Genomic DNA, 25,503 nt, shown 5'->3' with positions numbered 1-25,503 from the left:
AGCGTAAACGTCCTCTCTGGAGCTATGCATCACACTTCACTATCTGGCAGTCTGATGGAAGATTTTTTGTGTGGTGTTTGCCAGGAGAACGTTACTTACTGGAGTGCTTAGTGCCTACTGTATGTTGTGGTGGAGGAGGGATAATGATCTGGGACTTTTTTTTCATGATTTGATCTAGGCACCTTAGTTCTAGTAAAGGATCATCTTAATGTTACAGGATACAAAGATATTCTACACAATTGGACGCTTTCAACTTTGTGGCAACAGTTTTGGAAATGCCCTTTCCTTTACCAGCATAACTGTGCCCCTGTGCAGAGAGTGACCCCACTGACCACCTTCCGGATGAATTGGAATGCCGATTGTGAGCCAGATCTCATCCAATATCAGGACTTGACCTCGCAAATGCTCTTTTGGTTGATTGGACACAACTTTTTGCAGACACACTGCAAAATCTTGTGGATGGTCTTCCCAGGGAGCTATTATAGCCACAAATTGGGCCAACTCTGTATCATTGCCCGTTGTTTCAGAATAAGATGTCCAACAAGGATGTCCAACAAGCAATAAAAGTGTGATGGTCAGTTGTCCACATACTTTTGGCCATATAGTGTGTGTATACACACAAATATTGATATATATTTAACACACACACTCACCACACACCTACTAGGTTAACACTCACATTTACCATACACAGCAAAATAAACAAACAACACAACACATATACTCACCTCCAACACATACAGTACATGTATACACATTACATACATAAATACTCACCACATACACCCACATACGCAAAAGCACACCACATATACATAACACATACCACACACATACATACACAAGGCACTCACACACCACACACTCACAACATAAACACAGATTTACCACTTAAACACATAATTACAACGTCATATAGTGTATAAAACATAAAAGCTAAGTTCAGTCAGTTTTACAGCCTTACTCGTATACTTATTAGCCAATCATATATATCACATAAAAAAATATTGCTAACAGTAATTAATACATTATAAAAAAAATATATTAAGCAAAAAGAATGATAAATGATATCAAACTTTTATAAAAACTAAGGGTGTATAACATGAGCAATTGGGTCAAGTATTGTTTAATACATTCATACATATAAATACACACACACAGAGCATCTGTGAGTTCCGGCCCCACAGAACTTGGAGTGATAGACAACGTTTCTGCAGCTAGTGCCCATCTGCAAACTAAACATTTAGTTTAACACAGAGTATTTGAAATCCAATTAATAGTACAGCCAAATTAAGTTATTAATTGTTCTTAAATCCAGACTGGCGAGGTCTTGGTCGGAAGTTTAAATTCTGTATCCCAACCTCAGGGTCTGTAATCAGTTCCAGATTTGTCGCATTCCACTCTGCTAAATGGGCAACGTATTTAGGATATTCTTCCATAGCGTACTTGCCGACCGATCGCTTACGCTTCAGTATCTGAGGAGACAAGACGTTTTTCTTGTTAGAAATCTTCTTTTTTTACAAAGAGCACATATACAGTTTGATGTACAAAGGTGGAAAAAAGTGCATAGGGGTTAACGAAAAACATTTTTTAAGGTAGATGGAAGTTAAAATTAAACATTTGTGATTCAGATAGAGTAAGACATTACATTTTCTCTTGATATCCTTTGTTAAAATGTATCTCCTCTTCATGAGAGCGTACTAAAGTAGGCTAAGAAGGGTGCACATGTCTAAAAGCGGCATGAAACTCACATTTTTTCTTTCATTATTCCGATAAACATTACAGAACAAACTTTGTAAAGGGACATGAGACGCAAACATTTTATTTCATAATTCAGAAAGAACATACAATATAAAACAACTTTTGAAATAATTTCAATTAGACCTGTGCAGCAGCGAATATGTTGGACAAATCATTCTAAACAAATATTTGTTTGCTGCACAATTTGGAATTTGTCTAATTTAAAGCTAAACAAATACTGAATATTCGTTAACATTTAAATTTGTTTTTTATAACGAATGTAAATGTTATTTTGCTGCAGGTGACACAGTGTCACCCATAAGCTTATACTTACCTCTATCGGGTTGGGGAGCAATGCTAATCCCGAGCCTTCTTCACTGACTCCAGAGACACACTAATAGGAATCTTGGTGCTGCAGATTGCTGAGCCTGCGCTAAAGGATCTTCTTTTTGTAGTGCAGGCTATGGATTCAGCTCCTATTAGCGCCACCCTAGACTCAGTGAAGAAGAGTCGGATTAGCGCAGCTTTCCAGTTCGCTAGAGGTTAGTATATCACCTTCAAATCTATTTGTTTTCTTTACATTTGTTGGTGCTTTCGTTCGGATATTTGTTTTGTGAAACAAAATGAATATTTGGAATTTTGTTACGAATATGCATTTGTAATTAAACAAATGCACATGTCTAATTTCTTTTATTTTCTTCATTCTCTTTTGTTTAAAGAGCAGCCATGCACTACTGGGAGCAAGGGGCATATATGTGCAGCCACCAATCAGCAGCTAGCTTTCAGTAGTGTTTTCCTGTTCCGAAGCCTACATAGACTTACTTTTCAACAAAGGATACCAACAGAACAGTGAAAATTAGCTAACACAAGTAAGTTAGAAAGTTGATTAAAATTACGTGATCTTTCTGGACTATAAAACTTAAATTTTGACTTTACTGTCCCTTTACAATTGGGGGAAATCATTCCCTCTATGAAACATTAAAAATAAGTAAATAAATAAAAACTAAAAGGAGTTCAAAAAAAGAAAAAAAAGAAAATTGACAACCTCCTCTGCTTTGAAATACTGAGACATGACTGCGAGAAACACAGCGGCAATAGAGAGTTTGTGAATTACACGTGACGGATCTAGATGCTTGTGAAAAACTTTATGGTAAGTATTTAAAAACAGCAGGTGAGCAAAGGGTTAATGAAGAAAAGGAACTTTGATTTAAAGGGAAACTAAAGTCAAAATTTTCTTTCCCAGTTTAGATGCAGCCTACAATTTTAAACAACTTTCCAATTTACTCATAGGGGCCAATTTATGAAAGTGCAAGCGGACATGATACGATGTAGCGTATCATGTCTGCCGCACATCGATAAATGTCGACATCATACGCTGTCGGCATTTATCATTGCACAAGCAGTTCTTGTGAACTGCTTGCACAATGCTGCCCCCTGCAGATTCGTGGTCAATCGGCAGCTAGCTAGGGGGTGTCAATCAACCTGATCGTATAGGATTGGGCGGATTGATGTCCGCAGCCTCAGAGCAGGCAGACAAGTTATGGAGCAGGGTCTTTAGACCGCTGCATCATAACATCTGTATCCGGCGAGCCTGAAGGCCCCATATTATCAAATGTTGTGCAATCTTTTTAAATGCACACTTTCCGAGGAACCAGCTACTACTGAGCATGTGCAAGAGTTCACAGAGTATAGGTAATGAATCTGTGATTGGCTGATGGCTGTCACATGATACAGGAGGCCAGTAAATGGAAGAAATTTCAAATTTATTAGAAAAAAACAATCTATTGCTCATTTGAAGTGCTACAACATTATCTTTTTTTTACTATGCATTTGTTGATGCAATTTGACTGTATTTAATGGCCTCTCTTCTGCTGTATGTCAAATCTTTGGTTTAATATCAGCCCACCGGGACCTCAGAAAAGAAGACTCCAAACCAGTAGACTTGTAGGTAAGAATGGGTGAATGTTTTGCAACATTCGAAAAATGAAACTTATTTGAACACATTTCGGATGTTTGTACAACGTTCTAACATTTAGGCCTAGAACCAGTCCCAGAGACTGTAACGTAAAGGCATTTTCAGTGACGTTTTTTCTAACACCCCACATTCCCTCACTTTAACCCCTTATTACTGCTTCGTGAAGTTTTTATAAAAGAAATGCTCCTATGTTTTATTTCAAGAAAGCAACTTTATTTTTTATTCACTTTATTTAGGGGGCAATTAACCATTAGTCTGACCTCTGGCTAATTGCGCTAAGCACAAAGTGCTCCCGCAAGCTCTTGCAAATGGATAACATTCTTGCAAAACTGTTGCCCTGTAGTGCTGCATTCATCTGCATGCTCCTGAGCATACCTACCTGATCTTCAACAAAGGATAAAAAGAAAAACAAAGATAATTTGATGAATTTAAAAATGCATGGTCTATCAATCATGAAAGAAAATTTTTAAAGGGACATAATACTCATATGCTATATCACTTGAAACTGATGCAGTATAACTGTAAAAAAGCTGACAGGAAAATATCACCTGAGCATCTCTATGTAAAAAAGGAAGATATTTTACCTCACAACGTCCTCAGCTCAGCAGAGTAAGTTCTGTGTAAAAAGTTATACTCAACTGCTCCCAGCTGCAGGTAAAAAACAGCAGCCTATCAGCATCAGCAGTGCTGAGGTCATTAACTCTTTTACTGTGATCACATGAGATTTGACTTAACTCTTATGAGATTTCATTGTAAACTTCCTTAAACTGAATAGGGAAATAAGATGAGTGTGCACAAAAGCTCACTCCCTTAGCTGTCCTGGGACAGACATACTGATTTGCTGCTTAGAAGTAGTGGGATGTGGCTACTGAGGAATATTGGAGGTAAAATATCTTTCTTTTTTACATAGAGATGTTCAGGTGATATTTTCTAGTCAGCCTTTTACAGCTATACTGCATCACTTTCAAGTGTTTAAACATTTGGGTATTATGGCCCTTTAAGATATATGGGGGAGATACTTACACCACAGAGTAAAGCTAGTAGTAAGATGATACCAAGAATAACTGCTAATCCGATCAGGATAATGCCCCAATGTGGAACTAAATGAAAAAACAAAAAACAATCAAAGAACAGCATTTTACGATGATGAGTTGCAACACTAATGAACATGTTAAACAGTATAATTATAGACAATATCAGTTCAGTAATATTTAAAGGGGTGTTAAAGTAATTTTTTATTTCTTTAAAAAACACCCTTTTTCGGTAGTGTAGCTCCCCATTCCTCCCTCTCCCTTTATTTTTTATTTTCTGCAGTGTAGGATCATCCCCCCTCCGCTGCTGGACCACCCACCTGTCTCCCGGATTCCCTCCCACACCTTCTGGCGGCACCAGCAGAAGATCGTTACAGACGGTGAAACACAAAGTGACACTATCTGTAACGATCAGACAGCTGCCCTCATATGGAGGCGGAGCACCAATCGTGCTCCAGTTCCATATGTGCCAGATGCCTGGAGCTCAGGAACTACAGCTCTCAGCTGTAACCTAACAGCCAAGTCTGCTGGAGCTTCCTGCAGCCCCGACGTATATACACCTCATTTGGTAAGATAGACAAAGTACCGCATGACGTATATATATATGTTATATTGGGTTAAGGGATTATCACTGCTATATTATACACATTCATTGCTTGCACACTCTAGTGACTTAATTATAACTGTCCCTGATTGGTCTCAGCAGAAATGGAAACCTAGGTTACAGCATGACAACACCTATTTATTTATGGGCAGTGGGTTATACTTAATATTCAATATTTAGTATTCATAATTTTAAAAGGATTTTACTTTTTTCTTTCTTTATTTTTTACTCAAAGTGATAATAAATCCTAGCGTTTGAGAAATGCTAGGATTTACCAGTGCAACAAATAAAGGGGACTCTCATTCATGAAGTATAAAATATTTAATGTTGAAAGTTCCATTATTTGTCTGCAGCATTTGCAGCACTGAGCGCCTCAAGCCGCCCACGGCAAAACGCTATTTTGCAGTGAGGTGATCTTAGCCAATAGTGTGCTAGCTATATGGAATAATGCCAGCTGGCCCGCATAGCTATTGGCTAAGAGGTGGAAACATCACCTATTTTATACTTCATGACTGAAAGTCCCTATTTGTTGCACTGGTACATCCTAGCATTTCACAAACGCTAGGATTTACTATCACTTTAATTTGTGCAGGGTACATTACTTCCTGTTACAGCCCAACAAGGGGGCTGTGGTCTCTACAGATAGGAAGGTATTTGTTTTTTTTTTAATGTTTACTTTGATTTAACATAGTATGTAACTAAAGATGCACTGTTTCATATGCCTTTAATATAATTCTGAGGCTAATATTTCTATCTAGCAATTTTTTTAGTATTTACTGTCCTTTAAATTTCCGTTTGGCATTCTTCTCTGTACAATGATAATGAGTGTCTGTGTATTAATTATGAGCACATCACCTTGCAGTTTGTAAATATTTTTAAATACAGTGATTAAGACCATGAGGCCGATTTATCATCGGTCTGTCCGACATGATTCTCTCAGCAGATCATGTCCGACAGACATCAATAAATGCCGACAGCATACGCTGTCTGCATTTATCATTGCACAAGCAGTTCTAGTGAACTGCTTGTGCAAAGCCGCTCCCGGCAGATTTGCGGCCAATCGGCCGCTAGCAGAGGGTGTCAATCAGCCCGATAGTATGCTATTCGGCTGTTGATAAATCGGCCCCCATGTTTCTATGTATCATTGCAGTGGTAACCACACCCTATATTGATATTAAGTATGTAAACACAGATAGTAAACATTCTACTTTGTGTAATAATTAAAATAATCTATTATTACCTTCCGATAGTTCAGACGTAAAGGTGATGATGGTACTCTGATTAAGCGTGAGTTCTTCTCCAAATAAAGCTGCAGAAGAGATGATATATAGTTATATAGTATATTTTGTTGCACCATTTTTAAAATATATTAATTGCTTTAAAAACATATCACTGGAATAAGTTCTAATAGGAATTAAGCCCTTGAATATGTAACCATTCTATACAGTTTGGTTCTTGAAGAGTCTAACTCTGTACCACTCCAGCAGTATATTAAAAGAACAATTAAGCTAAAATTAAACTTTAATGAATCAGAACCAATGACAAGGGACACATGTGTATAGCCACTAATCAGCAGCTAGCTCACAGTAGTACATTGCTACTCCCTGAATCTACCCTGAATCTACCTAGGTATGCTTTTCAATAAAGGATTCCTAGAGAACAAAGGTGATTAGATAATAGACATAAACTGAGGGGAACAAATTACATGCTCTATCTGAATCATGAAATGATAATTTAATGCTGTCCCTCTTACTGTATTTCCACTCTGTCTTAAGTTGTTTTGGTGTTTTTAGTTGCTGCTCAGATTTAAGACTTAAAGGGACAGCCTACTCCAGAATTTGTATTGTTTAAAAAGATAGATAATCTCTTTAATACCCATTCCCCAATTTTGCATAACCAACACTGTTATATTAATATACGTTTTAACTCTGTGAATACCTTGTATCTAAGCCTTTGAAGACTGCCCCCTTATTTCAGTTCTTGCATTTTAGCCAATCAGTGCTGACTCATAAATAACACCACTTGTAATCTGGACCTAAATGGTTGCATCAAAAATAATATAACATAGAATAAAAAAAAAGAAAACATCTACTTTTTACACTCAACTAGTTCACTAATTTCTATTGATACCTGCATTTATTTACAATCCAAAATAATCAATGATCTGGCATAAATACACTACTAAATGTGGTTAACAATTGATGCCAGGTGAGTGTTATTACCAGTGATTCTTTTGTAAACAAAAAGGTGCCAGTATTAATTGACCCCTCTTGTGAAGATTGGAGTATTTACATGATAATTACAAATATTACTTGTTATGAGATGGCAGAGGTGGTGGTACTTAGTACTGTAAGTACCCTACAAAAAAGCCCTGGTTATTACTATGATAATGACCACTGTTAAAAAACATGAAGCAAGTTGTTTGAATGGTAAACTTGCCTCTTTCAAATTAGAGTTCTTATAATGTAAGTCTAGGGTGAGGGCAGAAGTATCTAAAAGCCTCAACATAGAACCATCATTCACATCCAACATATTAAATATGTTACTGATATCAGTAGAGTTTGGCCTTGAAGATACTGTGGCTGATTTATCACGGCCCGATTGGGGCTGTATACCCCGGTTTCCGCGCGAGCCTTCAGGCTCGTCGGAAACACGAGTTAAGAAGCAGCGGTCTTAAAACCGCTGCTCCTTAACTCATACGCCTCCTCTGAGGCGGTGGACATCAATCCGCCTGATCTTATACGATCGGGTTGATTGACATCCCCTGCTAGAGGCCGATTGGCCTCGAATCTGCAGGGGGCAGCATTGCACAAGCAGTTCACCAGAACTGCTTGTGCAATGATCACTGTCGGCATTTATCGATGTCTGGCGGACATGATTCGCTACAGAAGAATATGTCCACCAGACACTTGATTAATCGGCCCCTCTGTCTCTTTATATGTGTCACCATAATTAGTCTATTTTGGTCCTTGCAGAGACTGACCTTTGGCCATGGACTCTATGCTCCCTTAGCTATGTAACTGATTTAACTAATTCAACTTGATCCCAACGGAGTGGCCATTCATACTTCTTTACAAAAGTTTATCTAAGAATTTTTCTACAAAATTCACAATTAACGTCTACAGGGATTTTTTAAGATAAATTATTAGATAAGGTTTTCTACAGGGTTGTGATTGACCCCAGAGGTAGGTATCATTGACACTTTTATGCCACAACACTTTTGCCGTGAGAGATTTAGCAGGCATACATCTAACATTAATTAATATGACTTACTAGTTATCTCAGTAGCTCCTGCAGATGTGGAGGCATCAACGGTGAGTACTTTAGAAGTGGCACCTGGTGAAGTTGTAGTGTTGATAGTGGTTTTAGCTGTAGAGTTCTCAGTAGCAGTGGAAACTGTAGTAGCAGACTCATTGGCAACTGAAGTAGTTATTGACTCAGTTTCATTAGAATCTGTAGTAACATTCTTAGCGATGCTGGATCCAGTTGTAACTTCAATAATCCCAGGAGGCTTGGAGAAATTTGAGGTGGTCCTAGTATCAGTTGGAGCTATAGTAGTTGACATAGTAGCAAAGGAACTACTTAACCCTATAACAGTGATAGTAGTAGAAGTTGCATCAATAGTAGAGTTACTAATTATATTAATTGCTACTGTAGGGGGCTGGGACGCACTGGAAATTATAGAAGTAGACTTGGAATCACTAGAGGATGTAATAGGAGTTGGAGGTCCTGTTGTAATGGAAGTTAAAGTAGTGTGTCCAGAACTAATGTACATTTTAGTAGTTGCTTCTGTAGTGATATATCCAGTTTCAGTTGAAGCTTTAGTAGTTTTCACTGGAGGAGTAGCTGCCACTATAGCAACTGAAGATGTATTAACTATAGTAGGAGTAGTGGAAGATGCAGCAATGGAAATATTACTAAGGTCAGTTACAGTGGATGATGTAGTACCTCCAGTAGATACACCTGTAGTAGTGGTGGAGGGGATAGTAGTTACAATGTTATTCGGTACTGATGTAGTGCTTCCTGTAATGCTAGAAGCTTCAGTAGTGGCTAATGTAGATATGGCAGTAGATTGGGCAACAGCAGTTCCTGAAGTAGTGGGTGCTACAGAACTGGTTTCTTTAACAGTGGATTTTACAGCAGTAGAGGGTCCTGTAGTGGCAGTGGATGGAATAGTATTAATAGTGTTAGTTGGTTCTAATTTTGTGCTTCCAATAATAATAGATGTTTCAGTGCTGGTTTCAGTAGTAGTAGATGCTATAGAAGTAATACTAGTGGAAGTTTCAGCATTCCGTTCAGTATTAGTGGATGCTGTAGTAGTTGTTCCACTACTAATGGATGCTGAAGTTGTTGTTCCAGTGATACTTGATAATTCAGTAGCGGTCAACAAGGTAGGGGATTGTGGAGCAGTGGTTCCAGTGATAGTAGATACTTCAAGAGTGGTTCCTGTAGTAATGGTTTCTGTAAATGTTGTTCCATTGTTACTAGATAATGTGGCTGCAGTTAATGAAGAAGTAGACACAGAAGAAGAGGCTTCTGTGGTAGTGAACTCTGTGATAGTTGTTTTTACACTAGTAGATGGTTTAGTAGTGGTTTCAGTGGTAGTAGATTCTAAAGTAAGAGTCCCAGTGGTAGTGAAAGTTGAAGTTATGGTTCCAGTAGTTGTAAAAGCTGCAGTAGTGGTTTCTGTCCTAGTAGGTATTGCAGTAGTGGTACCTGTATTAATGGTTGCAGTGTTAGTAGATATTATATTAGTAGCTTCAGAAGCAATGGAGTCTGCTGTTGTTGCTCCAGTTATATTGGATACTACAGTGGTGGTTAATGGGGAAGTTGAGGTAATGGTAGTAATTTCTGCCATAGTGGATGAGGCAGCAGTAGTTGCAGTGGTAATGGATGCTGCAATAGTGGCTTCTGAAATAGAAGATAATGCTGAATTAGTTCCTATATCAGTGGTTAATGCTGCAGTAGTGGTTCTAGCATTAGTGGATATGGAATTGGTATTAATTGTGGTAATAGATGCTTCATTGCTGGTTCCAGTGGCAGTATATGCTTCAGTAGTGGAAGCTAAGTTAGTGCCCCCACTCAATGCTGCATTAGAGGTTCCAGTATTAGTGGATGCTAGAGTAGTGGCTCCAGTAGAAATAGATTCTACAATTGATGTACCAGTAATACTAGAAGTTCCAGTAGTGGTTAATAAAGATGTAGATGCAACATTAGTGATGTCTGTAGTAGTGGAAACTGCATTAGTGGTCCCTGTGATAGTGGGTGCTTCAGTAATAGCTCCAGTAATAATGGATTCTGCAATTGTTGTTTCAGTTACACTTGACACTGCAGTGACAATTAATGGAGAAGTGGAAGTATCTGTAGTGATACCAGCAGTAGTGGATGGGTCAACACTAGTTTCAATAGTATTGGATGTCGTAGTAGTGGTTACAGTGTTAGTGAGTACTGAAGTAGGGATTTCTGTACTAATAGATGCTTCAGTGCTCGTTCTAGTGGAAGTTGATACTGCCGGAGTGGAAACTGCATTAGTGACTCCAGCATTAGTAGATGCCACATTAGTGGTTTCATTGTTAGTAGATATTTCAGTAGTGGTTAATGGAGAAGTTGATGCAGCTGTTGAGACATCTAAAGTAGTGGAAGCTGCATTAGTGGTCCCAGTGTTAGTGGATGCTACAGTGGTGATTCCATTGGTAATAGGTTCTGCAGTTGTTGTCTCGTTACTTGATACTGCAGAAGTGGTTAATGGAGAAGTAGAGGTAACAGTGTTAATTCCAGTGGCAACAGTAGTTTGAGTAGTAATGGATGCTAGAGTAGTGGCTTTTGGGACAGATGACTCTCCAATAGTGGTTCCTGAAGTAGATGCTGCAGCAGTGATTACAGTGTTAGTAGGTATTCCAGTACTATTAGATGCTTCAGTGCTTGTTCCAATGGTGGTAGATACTGCATTAGTCATGTCTGTAATACTGGAAGCTGCATTAGTTGTCCCAGTGTTAATAGATGCTATAGTAATGGTTCCTGTAGTAGATGTTGATGGATTACTAGTTACAGTAGTAGTGGGTAATACATCAGTGCCTGTAGTAATAGATGCTTCACTTTTGGTCTCAGTAGTAATAGACACTGCCGTAGTGATACCTGTAGTAATGGAAGCTACAGTGGTGGATACAGGGTTAGTGGATGCTGTAAAAGTTGTTCCAGTAGGAATAGATTCTTTTTTAGTGGTTATAGTAGAAGAGGACAGAGCAGTGGTAGCAGATGAGACGGCATTGGTTCCAATGGTAGCTGTGTTTGTAGCAACAGATATCATAGTAGCAGATTCAGCTGTAACGGTTTCTGTAGTAGTGTCTACAGTAGTAGCCAATAATGTACTAGTGTCCAAAGTAGAAACCAGTAAAGTACTAATGTCCCCAGTAGTAGTAGATGCTTTAGTAGTAAATAAATTAATTGTTCCTGTGAAAGCTGCAGTAGAGGGGTCTGTATCAGAGGATAATGCAGTAGAGGTTTCTGTAGTAGTGATGGTTGGACTAGTAGTTACAGTGTTAATTGACACTGCTTTAGTGGTTCCAGAAGTAATGGATTCTGCTATTGTCGTTCCAGTGATACTGGATACTGCAACAGTCGTTAATATAGGAGTTGATGCAACAGTAGTAATTTCACTGGTAGTGGATGCTGCAGTAATGGGATCTGTACTAGGTGGTGTTGCAGTAGTGGTTCCAGTGGCAGTGAAAGTTGTGGTGGCAGTTTCTGTAGAAGTAGCTAATGCAGTAGAGGTTCTTGTAATAGTTGATGGTGGACTAGGGCCACTGGATACTGCAACGGTAGTTAATATAGGAGTTGATGCAACAGTAGTAATTCCAGTGGTAGTGGATGCTGTAGTAATGGGTTCTAATTTAGTGGATGCTGCAGTAGTGGTTGATGAAGAAACAGTTTCAGTGGCAGTGGGTGCTAAATCAGTGTTTTCTGTAGTAATAGATAATTTAGTTGTTGTCCCAGTGGTAGCAAGTGCTGCAGTGGAAATTCCAATAGTGGATGTTGCAGCAGTGCTCCCTGCTGTATTTGATGTTGCAGCAGGTGTAATAGTACTCTCAGTGGTAGCAGATTCTGCAGTAGTGCTCCCTGTAGTAGTGGATCCTGCACCAGTAGTTTCTACAGGAGGTGCAGTAGTGACTACAGCAGAAGTGGATTCTGCAGTAGTGCTTCCTGCAGCAGTGGATGCTGCGCTAGTTGTTACTATGGGAGGTGTAGTAGTACTTGCAGCAGTAACAGTTTCTGCAGTAGTGCTTCCTGCAGTAGTGGATGCTGCACTAGTTGTCACTATGGGAGGTGTAGTAGTACTTGCAGCAGTAACAGTTTCTGCAGTAGTGCTTCCTGCAGTAGTGGATGGTGCACTAGTGGTTATTATTGAAGGTGTAGTAGTGCTTTCAGTGATAGCAGATTCTGCAGTAGTGCTTCCTGTAATACTGGATGTTGCACTTGTAGTTGAAGGTACAGTAGGAAGTTCAGTGGTAGCAGACTCTGCAGTAGTGCTCCCTATAGTAGTGGATTCTTCACTACTGGTTACTATGGGAGGTGCAGTAGTGACTTCAGCAGAAGCAGATTCTGCAGTAGTCCTTCCTTCAGTAGTGGATTCAGAATTAGTTGTTGCTATAAGAGGGGCAGTAGTGATTTCAGTTGTAGTAGATTCTGCAGTAGTGCTTCCTATAGTAGTGGATGTTGCAATTGTGGATGGAGGTACAGTAGTTAGTTCAGTGGGACCAGATTCTGAAGTAGTTCTTGTAGTAGTGGATTCTTTTATAAGAGGGGCAGTAGTGATTTCAGCTGTAGTGGATGCTGCACTAGTGGTTACTATAGGAGGTGCAGCAGTGCTTTCATTGGTAGCAGATTCTGCAGTAGTGCTTCCTGTAGTAGTGGATGTTGCACTTGTGGATGGAGGTACAGTAGTTAGTTCAGTGGGACCAGATTCTGAAGTAGTTCTTCCTGTAGTAGTGGATTCTGCTATAAGAGGGTTAGTAGTGATTTCAGCTGTAGTGGATGCTGCACTAGTGGTTACTGTGGGAGGTGCAGTCGTGCTGTCAGTGGTAGCAGATTGTGCAGTAGTGCTTCCTGCAGTAGTGGATGCTGAAATAGTGGTTACTATGGGAGGTACAGTAGTTAGTTCAGTGGAAGCAGATTCTGCAGTAGTGCTTCCTGCAGTAGTAAACACTGCACTAGTGGTTGCTTTGGTAGGTGCAGTAGAAATTTCAGTGGTAGCAGATTCTGCAGTAGTGCTTCCTTTAGTAGTAAACACTGCACTAGTGGTTGCAATGGTAGGTGCAGTAGAGATTTCTGTTGTATTAGATTCTGCAGTAGTGCTTCCTGTAGTAGTGGATATTGCACCAGAGGTTCCTGTAACAGGTGCAATAGTGTTTTCAGTGGTAACAGATTCTGCAGTAGTGCTTCCAGTAGTAGTAAATGCTGCACTAGTGGTTACTATAGGAGGTGCAGTAGTGCTTTCAGTGGTAGATAACTCTGCAGTAGTACTTCCTATAGTAGTGGATTCTGCATTGGTTGTTGATATGGGAGGGGCAGTAGTGATTTCAGCTATAGTAGATTCTGCAGTAGTGCTTCCCGTAGTAGTGGATTCTGCATTAGTTGTTGCTATAGGAGAGGCAGTAGTGATTTCAGCTATAGTAGATTCTGCAGTAGTGTTTCCTGTAGTAGTGTAGTCTGCATTAGTGGTTGCAAAGGGAGCTGCAGTAGATATTTCAGTGGTAGCAGATTCTGCAGTAGTACTTCCAGTAGTAATGGATGCTGCACTAGTGCTTCCTGTTGAAATGGATACTGCACTAGTTGTTTCTATAGGAAGTGCAGTAGTGCTTTCAGTGGTAGAAGACTCTGCAGCAGTACTTCCTGCAGTAGTTGTTGCTATAGGAGCAGTAGTAGTGATTTCAGCTATAGTATATTCTGCAGTAGTGCTTTCTGTAGTTGTGGATTCTGCATTAGTTGTTGCTATAGGAGAGGCAGTAGTGATTTCAGATATAGTCGATTCTGCAGTAGTGTGTCCTGTAGTAGTGGATTCTGCATTAGTTGTTGCTATAGGAGAGGCAGTAGTGATTTCAGCTATAGTAGATTCTGCAGTAGTGCTTCCTGTAGTAGTGTAGTCTGCATTCGTTGTTGCTATAGGAGCAGTAGTAGTGATTTCAGCTATAGTAGATTCTGCAGTAGTGCTTCCTGTAGTAGTGGATTCTGCATTAGTTGTTGCTATAGGAGAGGCAGTAGTGATTTCAGATATAGTAGATTCTGCAGTAGTGCTTCCTGTAGTTGTGGATTCTGCATTAGTTGTTGCTATAGGAGAGGTAGTAGTGATTTCATCTATAGTAGATCCTGCAGTAGTGCTTCCTGTAGTAGTGGATGCTGCACTAGTGGCTCTAGAACTGCTTTCACTGGTAGCAGATTCTACAGTAGTGCTTCCTTTAGTAGTAAATGCTGCACTAGTGGTTCCTATGGGAGGTGCAGTAGAGATTTCATTGGTAGCAGGTACATCAGTAGTGATTCCTGTAGAAGTGGATTGTGTACTAGTTGTTCCTGTAATAGGGGCAGTAGTGCTTCCTGTAGTAGTGGATACTGCACTAGTGGTTGCTATGGGAGTTGGGGCAATAGATTCTGCAATAGTGCTTCCTGTAGTAGTGGATGCTGCACTAGTAGTTGCTATGGGAGGTGAAGCAGTAGATTCTGCAGTAGAGCTTCCTGTAGTAGTGGATACTTCACTAGTGGTTGCTATGGGAGGTGCAGCAGTAGATTCTGCAGTAGTGCTTCCTGTAGTAGTGGATACTTCACTAGTGGTTGCTATGGGAGGTGCAGCAGTAGATTCTACAGTAGTGCTTCCTGTAGTAGTGGATGCTACACTTGTAGTTGCTATGGTAGGTGCAGCAGTAGATTCTACAGTATTGCTTCCTGTAGTAGTGGCTGCTGCACTAGTGGTTGCTATGGTAGGTGCAGCAGTAGATTCTGCAGTAGTGCTTCCTGTAGTAGTGGATGCTGAACTACTAGTTGCTATGGGAGGTGAAGCAGTAGATTCTGCATTAGTGCTTCCTGTAGTAGTGGAGGCTGCACTAGTAGTTGCTATGGTAGGTGCAGCAGTAGATTCTGCAGTATTGCTTCCTGTAGTAGTGGATGCTGCACTAGTGGTTGCTATGGTAGGTGCAGCAGTAGATTCTGCAGTAGTGCTTCCTGTAGTAGTGGAAGCTGCCCTAGTAGTTGCTATGGTAGATGCAGCAGTAGATTCTGCTGTGGTGCTTCCTGTAGTAGTTGATGCTGCACTAGTGGTTGCTATTGGAGGAGCAGCAGTAGATTCTGCAGTGGTGCTTCCTGTAGTAGTGGATACTGCACTAGTGGTTGCTATGGGAGGTGTGGCAGTAGATTCTGCAGTAGTGCTTCCTTTAGTAGTGGATACCACACTAGTGGTTGCTTTGGGAGGTGCAGCAATAGATTCTGCAGTAGTGCTTCCTGTACTAGTGGATACAGCACTAGTGGTTGTTATGGGAGGTGCAGCAGTAGATTCTGCAGTAGTGCTTCCTGTAGCAGTGGATACTGCACTAGTGGTTGCTATGGGAGGTGCAGCAGTAGATTCTGCAGTAGTGCTTCCTGTAGTAGTTGATGCCGCACTAGTGGTTGCTATGGGAGGTGTGGCAGTAGATTCTGCAGTAGTGCTTCCTGTAGTAGTTGATGCCGCACTAGTGGTTGCTATGGGAGGTGTGGCAGTAGATTCTGCCGTAGTACTTCCTGTAGTAGTTGATGCCGCACTAGTGGTTCCTATGGGAGGTGTGGCAGTAGATTCTGCAGTAGTACTTCCTGTAGTAGTTGATGCCGCACTAGTGGTTGCTATGGGAGGTGTAGCAGTAGATTCTGCAGAAGTGCTTCCTGTAGTAGTGGATACTGCACTAGTGGTTGCTATGGGAGGTGTGACAGTAGATTCTGCAGTAGTGCTTCCTGTAGTAGTTGATGCCGCACTAGTGGTTGCTATGGGAGGTGTGGCAGTAGATTCTGCAGTAGTGCTTTCTGTAGTAGTGGATACTGCACTAGTGGTTGCTTTAGGAGATGCAGCAGTAGATTCTGCAGTAGTGCTTCCTGTAGTAGTTGATGCCGCACTAGTGGTTGCTAAGGGAGGTGTGGCAGTAGATTCTGCAGTAGTGCTTCTTGTAGTAGTGGATACTGCACTAGTGGTTTCTTTAGGAGGTGCAGCAGTTGATTCTGCAGTAGTGCTTCTTGTAGTAGTTGATGCCGCACTAGTGGTTGCTATGGGAGGTGTGTCAGTAGATTCTGCCGTAGTGCCTCCTGTAGTAGTGGATGCTGCACTAGTGTTTGCTATGGGAGTAGTGGCAGTAGATTCTGCAGTAGTGCTTCCTGTAGTAGTGGATGCTGCTCTAGTGGTTGCTATGGGAGGTGTGGCAGCAGATTCTGCAGTAGTGCTTCCTGTAGTAGTGGATACTGCACTAGTGGTTGCTATGGGAGGTGTGGCAGTAGATTCTGCATTAGTGCTTTCTGTAGTACTGGATACTGCACTAGTGGTTGCTATGGGAGTTGTGGCAGTAGATTCTGAAGTAGTGCTTCCTGTAGTAGTGGATGCTGCACTAGTGGTTGCTATGGGAGGTGTGGCAGTAGATTCTGCAGTAGTGCTTCCTGTAGTAGTGGATACTGCACTAGTGGTTGCTATGGGAGGTGTGGCAGTAGATTCTGCAGTAGTGCTTCCTGTAGTAGTGGATGCTGCACTAGTGGTTGCTATGGGAGGTGCAGCAGTAGATTCTGCAGTAGTGCTTCCTGTAGTAGTGGATGCCGCACTAGTGGTTGCTATGGGAGATGCAGCAGTAGATTCTGCAGTAGTTCTTCCTGTAGTAGTGGATGCTGCACTAGTGGTTGCTATGGGAGGTGTGGCAGTAGATTCTGCAGTAGTGCTTCCTGTAGTAGTGGATGCTGCACTAGTGGTTGCTATGGGAGGTGTGGCAGTAGATTCTGCAGTAGTGCTTTCTGTATTATTGGATGCTGCACTAGTGGTTGCTTTGGGAGGTGCAGCAGTAGATTCTGCAGTAGTGCTTCCTGTAGTAGTGGATGCTACACTTGTAGTTGCTATGGGAGGTGTGGCAGTAGATTCTGCAGTAGTACTTCCTGTAGTAGTGGATGCTGCACTAGTGGTTGCTATGGGAGGTGCAGCAGTAGATTTTGCAGTAGTGCTTCCTGTAGTAGTAGATACTGCACTAGTAGCTCCAAAAATGGTGGCTGCTATAATAGAATCTCTTGTAGTAGATGAAAAAACTTTACTAATTCCTACAGTTGTTGAGGCACCAGAAGTGACTATGGCATTACTAGTTTTAGTGTTTGTTTCTGCTGCAGCATGTAGGATTTCTGTCAGAAACAGAAAACAATATATAATATAGAATATTTTCTAATTCAAAATAATATGCAAATGAAGGCACATGTACAAATCTAAATAAACATTATGTTAAAGCCCAACAACATGTAAGAAAGTTAATTTAAGGGGTTGTCTTGGGTTAGATATAAAAGCTACATTTTATACTTGTATGTACTTAACTGAGCACAAAAATATAGAACACTTATCAAATTTTATGTAAAACAGAAAGTCACTTTGTATGATAAAGAAACTCAACACTGCTTTAAACTGTTCTAATATGCTGTAATTTTAAGGCAAAAACATATAGAAATCCCAGTACTGTTAAAGACTTGTTTAAAGTCAGAAGCCCTCCTTATATTCTGTAGAAATCAGTGTCTATTATCCAGTCTGAAGGTTTTATTACAAATAGAAAATTGGCAAATTTGAGCTTGTCATATTCACAGATCAGATATTTTATATTATATTAGATAAAAAAAACAAACATATTCTTAGATTTTCTTGTATTATATATAGTGAAGTCATGGTTCAGCATTAAATAGAAACCCATAACTGTTTAATCTACCATGTAAAAAAAAATCTATGATAATCTGCTCAAATTATTTTTTCATATTTTAAATTGGTAACAAATACTTAGCAGTTGCCACATATTTATTTGAATGTGCTTTAACAACATGAGAAATACTCAAACATCAGCTATCTTTGTATTTATATTCTGCAAGAACTGTGTACTTAACAAAAACACTGTTATTTCTAAAATTAATTGTAAATTTCAAAATGGAGTTAAGGATCTTTCTTGATTTGTATCTCAATGATACTGTACATCACTATCAAATTAAATGTTATGTTATTTTGGTTTTCTATTATTTTTTTATTATTATTATTGTTAAGTCTAAGACAATGACTCTGTTAAGTATATTTCCATTTAGTTTTTTGTTCAATATCTCACCATCAATACCAATTGTGCAAAACATCATTTTGTGAGTGAAATTAATTTTCAACAAAATAAAAATTACTTTTCATTTTTTTACTTCTTATTTGTCATTTTGTATATTTTTCAATTCTAATCACAAATTTTAAAACCATTCAGAAATACAATTTACCTTTTTTAAAATATAAATTATTTTTTACCTTAATTTAACAGCAAAGAGCTAGATAATGTTTTAGTTGTACACATCAATTTGCGACAAATGAAAAAAAACATTTTTGTATGAAAATATCTTCTTAATTCTACCAATTGATAATTTTACACCTGAAAAATATCTATCCAAAAATTGGTAACCAATATCTATAGACAAAAGGCAAAATGAATACAGTATTAAATAATTTGAAATAATTAATTTTAAAAATACTTTGGCTTTTATAGGAGAAATAAAAAAAAATTAAATGTATAAATAAAGTTGAATTTGCCCCTTAATTATTTCAATAACATTTCAGACTATACATTTCTATAATTTTCAACATTTCACTTGAATACATTTTTGTGTTGTTTTGTATTTTATTATTAATATTTTGACAATAAAGTTTTGGTACTCAAATTAATTTATAACATTAAAAAGCAATAATTTTTAGAATACCATAAAATTTGCCGGAACACACCTGTGACATAAGTGAAGAGGGCAGCACACAAAATGAAGGTGGCCAGGTCAGATCTTGATGTCACCATTGTGTCTTCTAGATTGTCTTGCTAAACGAGAAAATGCAACGCTAGATAATGTCAGTGCAGGAGGATAAATTTGGTGATTTCGTGGACAACCAATAGATGTTACTCCTTAAGGTGACAACCTGTGATACTCCAAAGAATTTATTTCTTGCTGTAAGGTTTTATGCACACACTAAACATAGTTCAGATGTCCATAACCTGCTATGACTTGCTGTGCATTGAAGCGAAAAAGTACAACAAAATTGTGCAGATGTTTAAAGAAATATGCAAAAAATTATGGGTGGTAAAAAGTTCAAAATAACAGAAATATGAGAGGAGATCAAACATATTTAAATGGAAGGTTTGGTGTATATTATCTACATAGAGTGGAGATGGAAAGATAGCTGTGTACTGTGGGGGGGGGGGGCAGAGTGAGAGATAGCTGTTTATTAAATACAATAAGACAAAGTGACAGATATCTGTGCACTGAATACAGTGGGAAAGAGTGACAGATAGCTGTGTGTTGTATAGAGAGAAGTCAATTGAGAAATAGCTGTGTATTGTATAGAGAGGCTCAAAATGACAGATAGTTGTGTGTTGTATAAAGAGATGTAGATTGAGAGATAGCTGAATATTGAATAGAGAGATGGTGATTGAGAGAGTCACAGAGAGATAGTTGTGTATTGCAAAGAGAGGGTCACAGTGAGACATGTATATTGCATAAAAAGGAGTACAGTGGTGATAACTGAGTACTGTATATGGAGGGGCAGGTGAGAGATAGCTGTTTATTGTATGCCAAGGGGACATTTAGAGATAACTGTGTATTGTTTACAAAGGGGAGGCTGGGAGATAGTTGTGTTTTGTATACAGAAGGCAGGGTGAGAGAGATGTGTGTATTGTAGGAAAAGGAGGGTGACAGATAGTTGTGTTTTGTAGATGGGGGGTCAGAGTGAGATATAGATGTGTACTGTCTACAGAGGTGCAACGTGAGGATATTGCTGTGTATTGTACTGAGAGGAGCAAAGCGAGGATATTACTGTGTATTGTACTGAGAGGAGCAGAGTGAGATATAGCTGTGTATTGTACTGAGAGGAGCAAAGTGAGGATATTGCTGTGTATTGTACTGAGAGGAGCAGAGTGAGATATAGCTGTGTATTGTACTGAGAGGAGCAAAGTGAGGATATTGCTGTGTATTGTACTGAGAGGAGCAGAGTGAGATATAGTTGTGTATTGTACTGAGAGGAGCAAAGTGAGGATATTGCTGTGTATTGTACTGAGAGGAGCAGAGTGAGATATAGTTGTGTATTGTACTGAGAGGAGCAAAGTGAGGATATTGCTGTGTATTGTACTGAGAGGAGCAGAGTGAGATATAGTTGTGCATTGTACTGAGAGGAGCAAAGTGAGGATATTGCTGTGTATTGTACTGAGAGGAGCAGAGTGAGATATAGTTGTGTATTGTACTGAGAGGAGCAAAGTGAGGATATTGCTTTGTATTGTACACAGAGGAGCAGAGTGAGATATAGCTGTGTATTATACAGAGGAGCAGAGTGAGATATAGCTGTGTATTATACAGAGGAGCAGAGTGAGATATAGCTGTGTATTATACAGAGGAGCAGAGTGAGCTATAGCTGTGTATTATACAGAGAAGCAGAGTGAGATATAGCTGTGTATTGTACAGAGGAGCAGAGTGAGCTATAGCTGTGTATTATACAGAGTGAGATATAGCTGTGTATTTTATATAGAGGCGCATATATACTATGTATTATATAGAGCAAACCAGGATGGGGGGGGTAGCATGGTATTGTAAAGAGAAGGTCAGTACAATTAAAAAAACTACTCTTTGAGAGCTATCGTAACTATGTATTCTTAGACTTAAATATATTACAACTCTTTTTTTTTAAATGTTATCTACTATATCTGCAGAGTAGACTTCCATACATCCTCAGGCAGTGAGTTCCAGAACTTGACTGCTCTTTCAGTGCTGAAGGTGAAATCTCTTTTCTTCTAGCCTTAAGGGATGACCTCTTGTCATTGATTTAAACCGTGCAACTGCCAGCTCTCAAAATCCTCTGAATATATATATATATATTAATCATATATTATCTCAAGGTCTTTTTATAGAGAAAGCAGAGCACATTTAGCCAACCTCTCAAACAACCTATTCCCTTTTTAATAATAATAATAATAATAATACAATTAATAATAATAATAATAATACAATTAATAATAATAATAATTATTATTATTATTATTATTATTATTATTATTATTATCCTTCTTTTGTAATTGTACAATATCCTAATTTATAGTGAGGTTTTACTAGAGTTTTATATAATGAGGACATTTTTTTCCCTTCTTTCTGTGCTCTTAATTATTTATCTTAATATTTTATTTATTTGTAGCTGAATCCTTTATTGATTTTTTTTTTTACTGCTTGGAGCCTTAAAGGGACATTAAACACTTTGAGGTGGTAACATACAATTTTATATATATATATATATATATATATATATATATATATATATATATATATATATATATATATATATATATGAATATCTAATTAATATACAAAGAACATTTTCCCCTATTTAAAGAACATTGGAATGTAAAATATTTATAGCAAATAAACAGTAAAAAAAAAACATTATTAAATATTAATATATAATAAATATGATTTTTTTCATGTTTTGAGGTATTAGAGTGGAAAGAGCTTCAAAGTAGATATATATATATAAATGTATGTGTGTGTGTATACATAATATACATGTATGTGCATGCATATATACATATATAAACACATAAATACACATATACACATACTCATAACTGTTTTTGTAATTTACAGTATGAGAACTGTTAAAATCCTGGTATAAAAGATTATGGACTTGATTATGAGTGGAGCACTATTTACGCTCCCGTTTGTGTGCTAACTGCACTTGAAGTAAGCTTTTTGCATGCGTTGGGTAGTGCTCATATTAAAAGTAAAATTTTTGCTCGCGTGGTAACCCGATGCGGGCAAAAAGCCCAACTTAGAATATTGCCCATGTGTTAATTTATTCCCCCATAGAAGTAAAAAAAAGTGGGAAAATAAATACATATTTCTACATATATCTGATGGTATTTTGGTACAATATGGTATGGTACAATATATATCTATACCTGTATAGCTAGATGATTATATATAGGTATAGATATATATAGATAAATACAGGAATATTTATTTATAAATACATCCTATATAATAAATGGCCAAGTATGTTTGTCAGATGCAGTCATGCGCAGTAGAGACTGCACGTGACAAACATACCTGGCCGTTTGGATCCTGACACTCAGCACTCAGCACAGAGCAAGGCTGAAGCGGAGTGTCAGGGAGCGTGGCCAACGGGAGCGTCGAGAGGGGGGGAGCAGGAGAGGGGGGGAGAAGGGCCAAAGAGGGGGGAGAGAGCCAAAGGGGGGGGGGAGAGCCATAGAGGGGGGAGAGAGAGAGCCAAAGAGGAAAGAGAGCCAAAGAGGAGATAGAGCCAAAGAGGAGAGAGAGCCAAAGAGGATAGAGAGTAAAAGAGGGGAGAGAGCCAAAGAGGGGGGAGAGAGAGCCAAAGGGGGGGGGGGAGAGCCAAAGGGGGGGGGGAGAGAGAGAGCCAAAGGGGGGGGGAGAGCCAAAGGGGGGGGAGAGAGCCAAAGGGGGGGAGAGCCAAAGAGGGGGGAGAGAACAAAAGAGGGGGGAGAGAACAGAAGAGGGGGGAGAGAGCCAAAGAGGGGAGAGAGAGAGCAAAAGAGGGGAGAGAGAGAGCAAAAGAGGGGAGAGAGAGAGCAAAAGAGAGGAGAGAGAACACAAAGGAGAGGGGGGAGAGAAAGCAAAAGAGAGGGGGGAGAGAGCAAGGGGTGGGACCACTGTACTGCAAAAAATGGCCCCTGTACACGGGCTTTAGTACTAGTACTAGTAGAGCATATTCTGCTATATAGAGAACATTTGAATGTGAAATATTTACAGTAGATACATAGTTAAAACCTTTATTAAATATGAGTATTGCATAAATATGATTTTAAATGTTTTCATCAACTTGATTGCAAAGGGCTCCAATGCATATATATATATATATATATATATATATATATATATATATATATATATATATATATATATATATATATATGTATATATATATATATATATATATATATATATATATATATATATATATAGTATATATATATATGTATACATATGTATTTATTTGTTTATGTATGTATATATTTCTGTAAATATATATATATATACACATTTAAATACATAAATTCACATGTACACCCATATAAACACACACACACACACACATATATATATATATATATATATATATATATATATATATATATATATATATATATATATACTGGATATATATACATACATCTTTTGAAAAGTATATGTATGTATGGCTATGTTAAAGCCCTTTGGCTGCCTTTTTTTTCTTTCTACACTCTGAGATTTCATATCTTTGAGCCTTTATAACTTTTTGCCATTTACTTTTAACTTGTAATACGCTCCTAATCAGGTGCGATAAACCCTATATCGCTCGCGCGCTAACGTTAGAGCGCCACTCATAATCTGGACCTATTTAAGTTGTACACACTTTCTTCATATTGAAATAAATAATATTCAGTGTTTTTCTTGATTTTAGATGAAAATATTGCCAAATCTAAAAACAAAGTTTTCTCAATCAATGAATTAAAAAAAAAACTTTTAAAATATAAAAAGTTTAAAAACATAACTAAGCAAACATGTTCAGTATACCCAGCATGCCCCTAAATGTCATTCAGACTGTTTCAAACTGATCAGAAAAAAACTCTATATGGGTATGGGTATGCAGTAGACACACATGGACTTTATTAACACTGGTTAATAGCATTAATGAAGTCCATGTGGTTCAGTAATCAACAACAGCCATTATCGTTTTCTAATATTGCCGATCTAGTTAAATGGAAATTAAATATTGTGGGAATTATCAAATGCGGAAAGACTGTGATTTTGCTTTGATAAAAAAAAAATAATAATAGTCAATCCCATTGAGAATTTCAGAAAGATTCTAATCAACCGTTATATGTTAGTTAGGATTTCACAGGTGCACAAAACTACAGGTATTTAGAATTAGGTTGAAAATTTTAGTTTTTCTTATATATTTATTTGCCAGATTTTGGATCCTGAAATTTTCCCTGGAATTTGGGAGTTCCTCCCAGCATTATTCAGATTCCTGTGTCTGCACATTTACATATTAGATCCTTACTAATATCTTTTCTTTTGTTAAACCGGTTCTACGCATTTGTCTTAATCAGCAATTTTCCCGAAAGGAGAATGTGAAATGGAAGTTGAACTTGGTGACAACAATCAACTTGTATCTCTAGTGGCAAATATCAATTATGACATGACTCTGTAGGCAAATTACACATTTGCAGGTTTCAATTTTGCTATTTTTTACTGTGCACCCGTAAACAGGAAAATTCGCTAATTTACTGGCGTGCAATAAATAACCATCCATTATTAGTGGACCCGAAAATTAAACAGAGGTCAGATATCTGGTTGATTTTTAAAATGTGCCCAAATGGCTGCCAAAATACAGTGTAGTGTAGTTATTAATAAAAAATAAAGTAGCATTTTTTTAAAAAATAACTGCAAGAAGTAATTATCAGGGGTTAACGTATATACACATAGTAACATATAAATTTATATGTATATATTCATATATATATATATATATATATATACAGTATATATATATATATATATATATATATATATATATATATATATATATATATATACACTTTGCTGCCATCGCTGCACTACTTATTCCCTGTGCTGCGCAAATTCTCATGCCGTGTCTGACTGCATGAGAAAGAGGCTCCCATTGCAGCCTATGAAAGTGCACTCTCGTAAGTGCAATGCTTCCTAGCAATGCGAACATAAGGTCACATTCGCATTGCACTCAACGTTTAATACCTGCGCACATTAGCGTGCGCTGGTATTACTCAGTGGAGTGCTAATATCACTTTCTCGAAAGCGATATTTAGCGTTCCACTTGTAACCTAATTATTAATACATAAGCACTCTCTCTCTGACGCGCACAA

General features: G+C 38.3%; 1 protein-coding gene across 1 annotated transcript; it reads right to left on the bottom strand.

Moving 5' to 3' along the window:
* Positions 1-1,056: 1,056 nt before the first annotated feature.
* On the bottom strand, positions 1,057-19,588 carry LOC128667140 (mucin-22-like). The gene is made up of 5 exons (XM_053722060.1): positions 19,332-19,588; positions 8,624-17,728; positions 6,591-6,659; positions 4,739-4,815; positions 1,057-1,475 (listed from the first exon to the last, which is right to left on the bottom strand). The coding sequence occupies exons 1-5, from the start codon at positions 19,396-19,398 to the stop codon at positions 1,299-1,301; spliced, it is 9,495 nt and encodes a 3,164-aa protein (XP_053578035.1). The 5' UTR covers positions 19,399-19,588; the 3' UTR covers positions 1,057-1,298.
* Positions 19,589-25,503: the final 5,915 nt, after the last annotated feature.

Source organism: Bombina bombina, chromosome 7, assembly GCF_027579735.1.
Source record: "Bombina bombina isolate aBomBom1 chromosome 7, aBomBom1.pri, whole genome shotgun sequence".
In the NCBI taxonomy this organism is placed as follows: domain Eukaryota; kingdom Metazoa; phylum Chordata; class Amphibia; order Anura; family Bombinatoridae; genus Bombina; species Bombina bombina.
This window is presented reverse-complemented; position numbering and strand designations above follow the sequence as displayed.

Excerpts from the sequence above, each read along its gene's own strand:
- LOC128667140 (XM_053722060.1), bottom strand. The coding sequence starts at position 19,398 with ATGGTGACATCAAGATCTGACCTGGCCACCTTCATTTTGTGTGCTGCC. Across the intron at positions 17,729-19,331 it reads CCTCTTCACTTATGTCACAG|AAATCCTACATGCTGCAGCA; the intron begins GTGTGTTCCGGC and ends TGTTTCTGACAG. Across the intron at positions 4,816-6,590 it reads TACGTCTGAACTATCGGAAG|TTCCACATTGGGGCATTATC; the intron begins GTAATAATAGAT and ends TTTTTCATTTAG.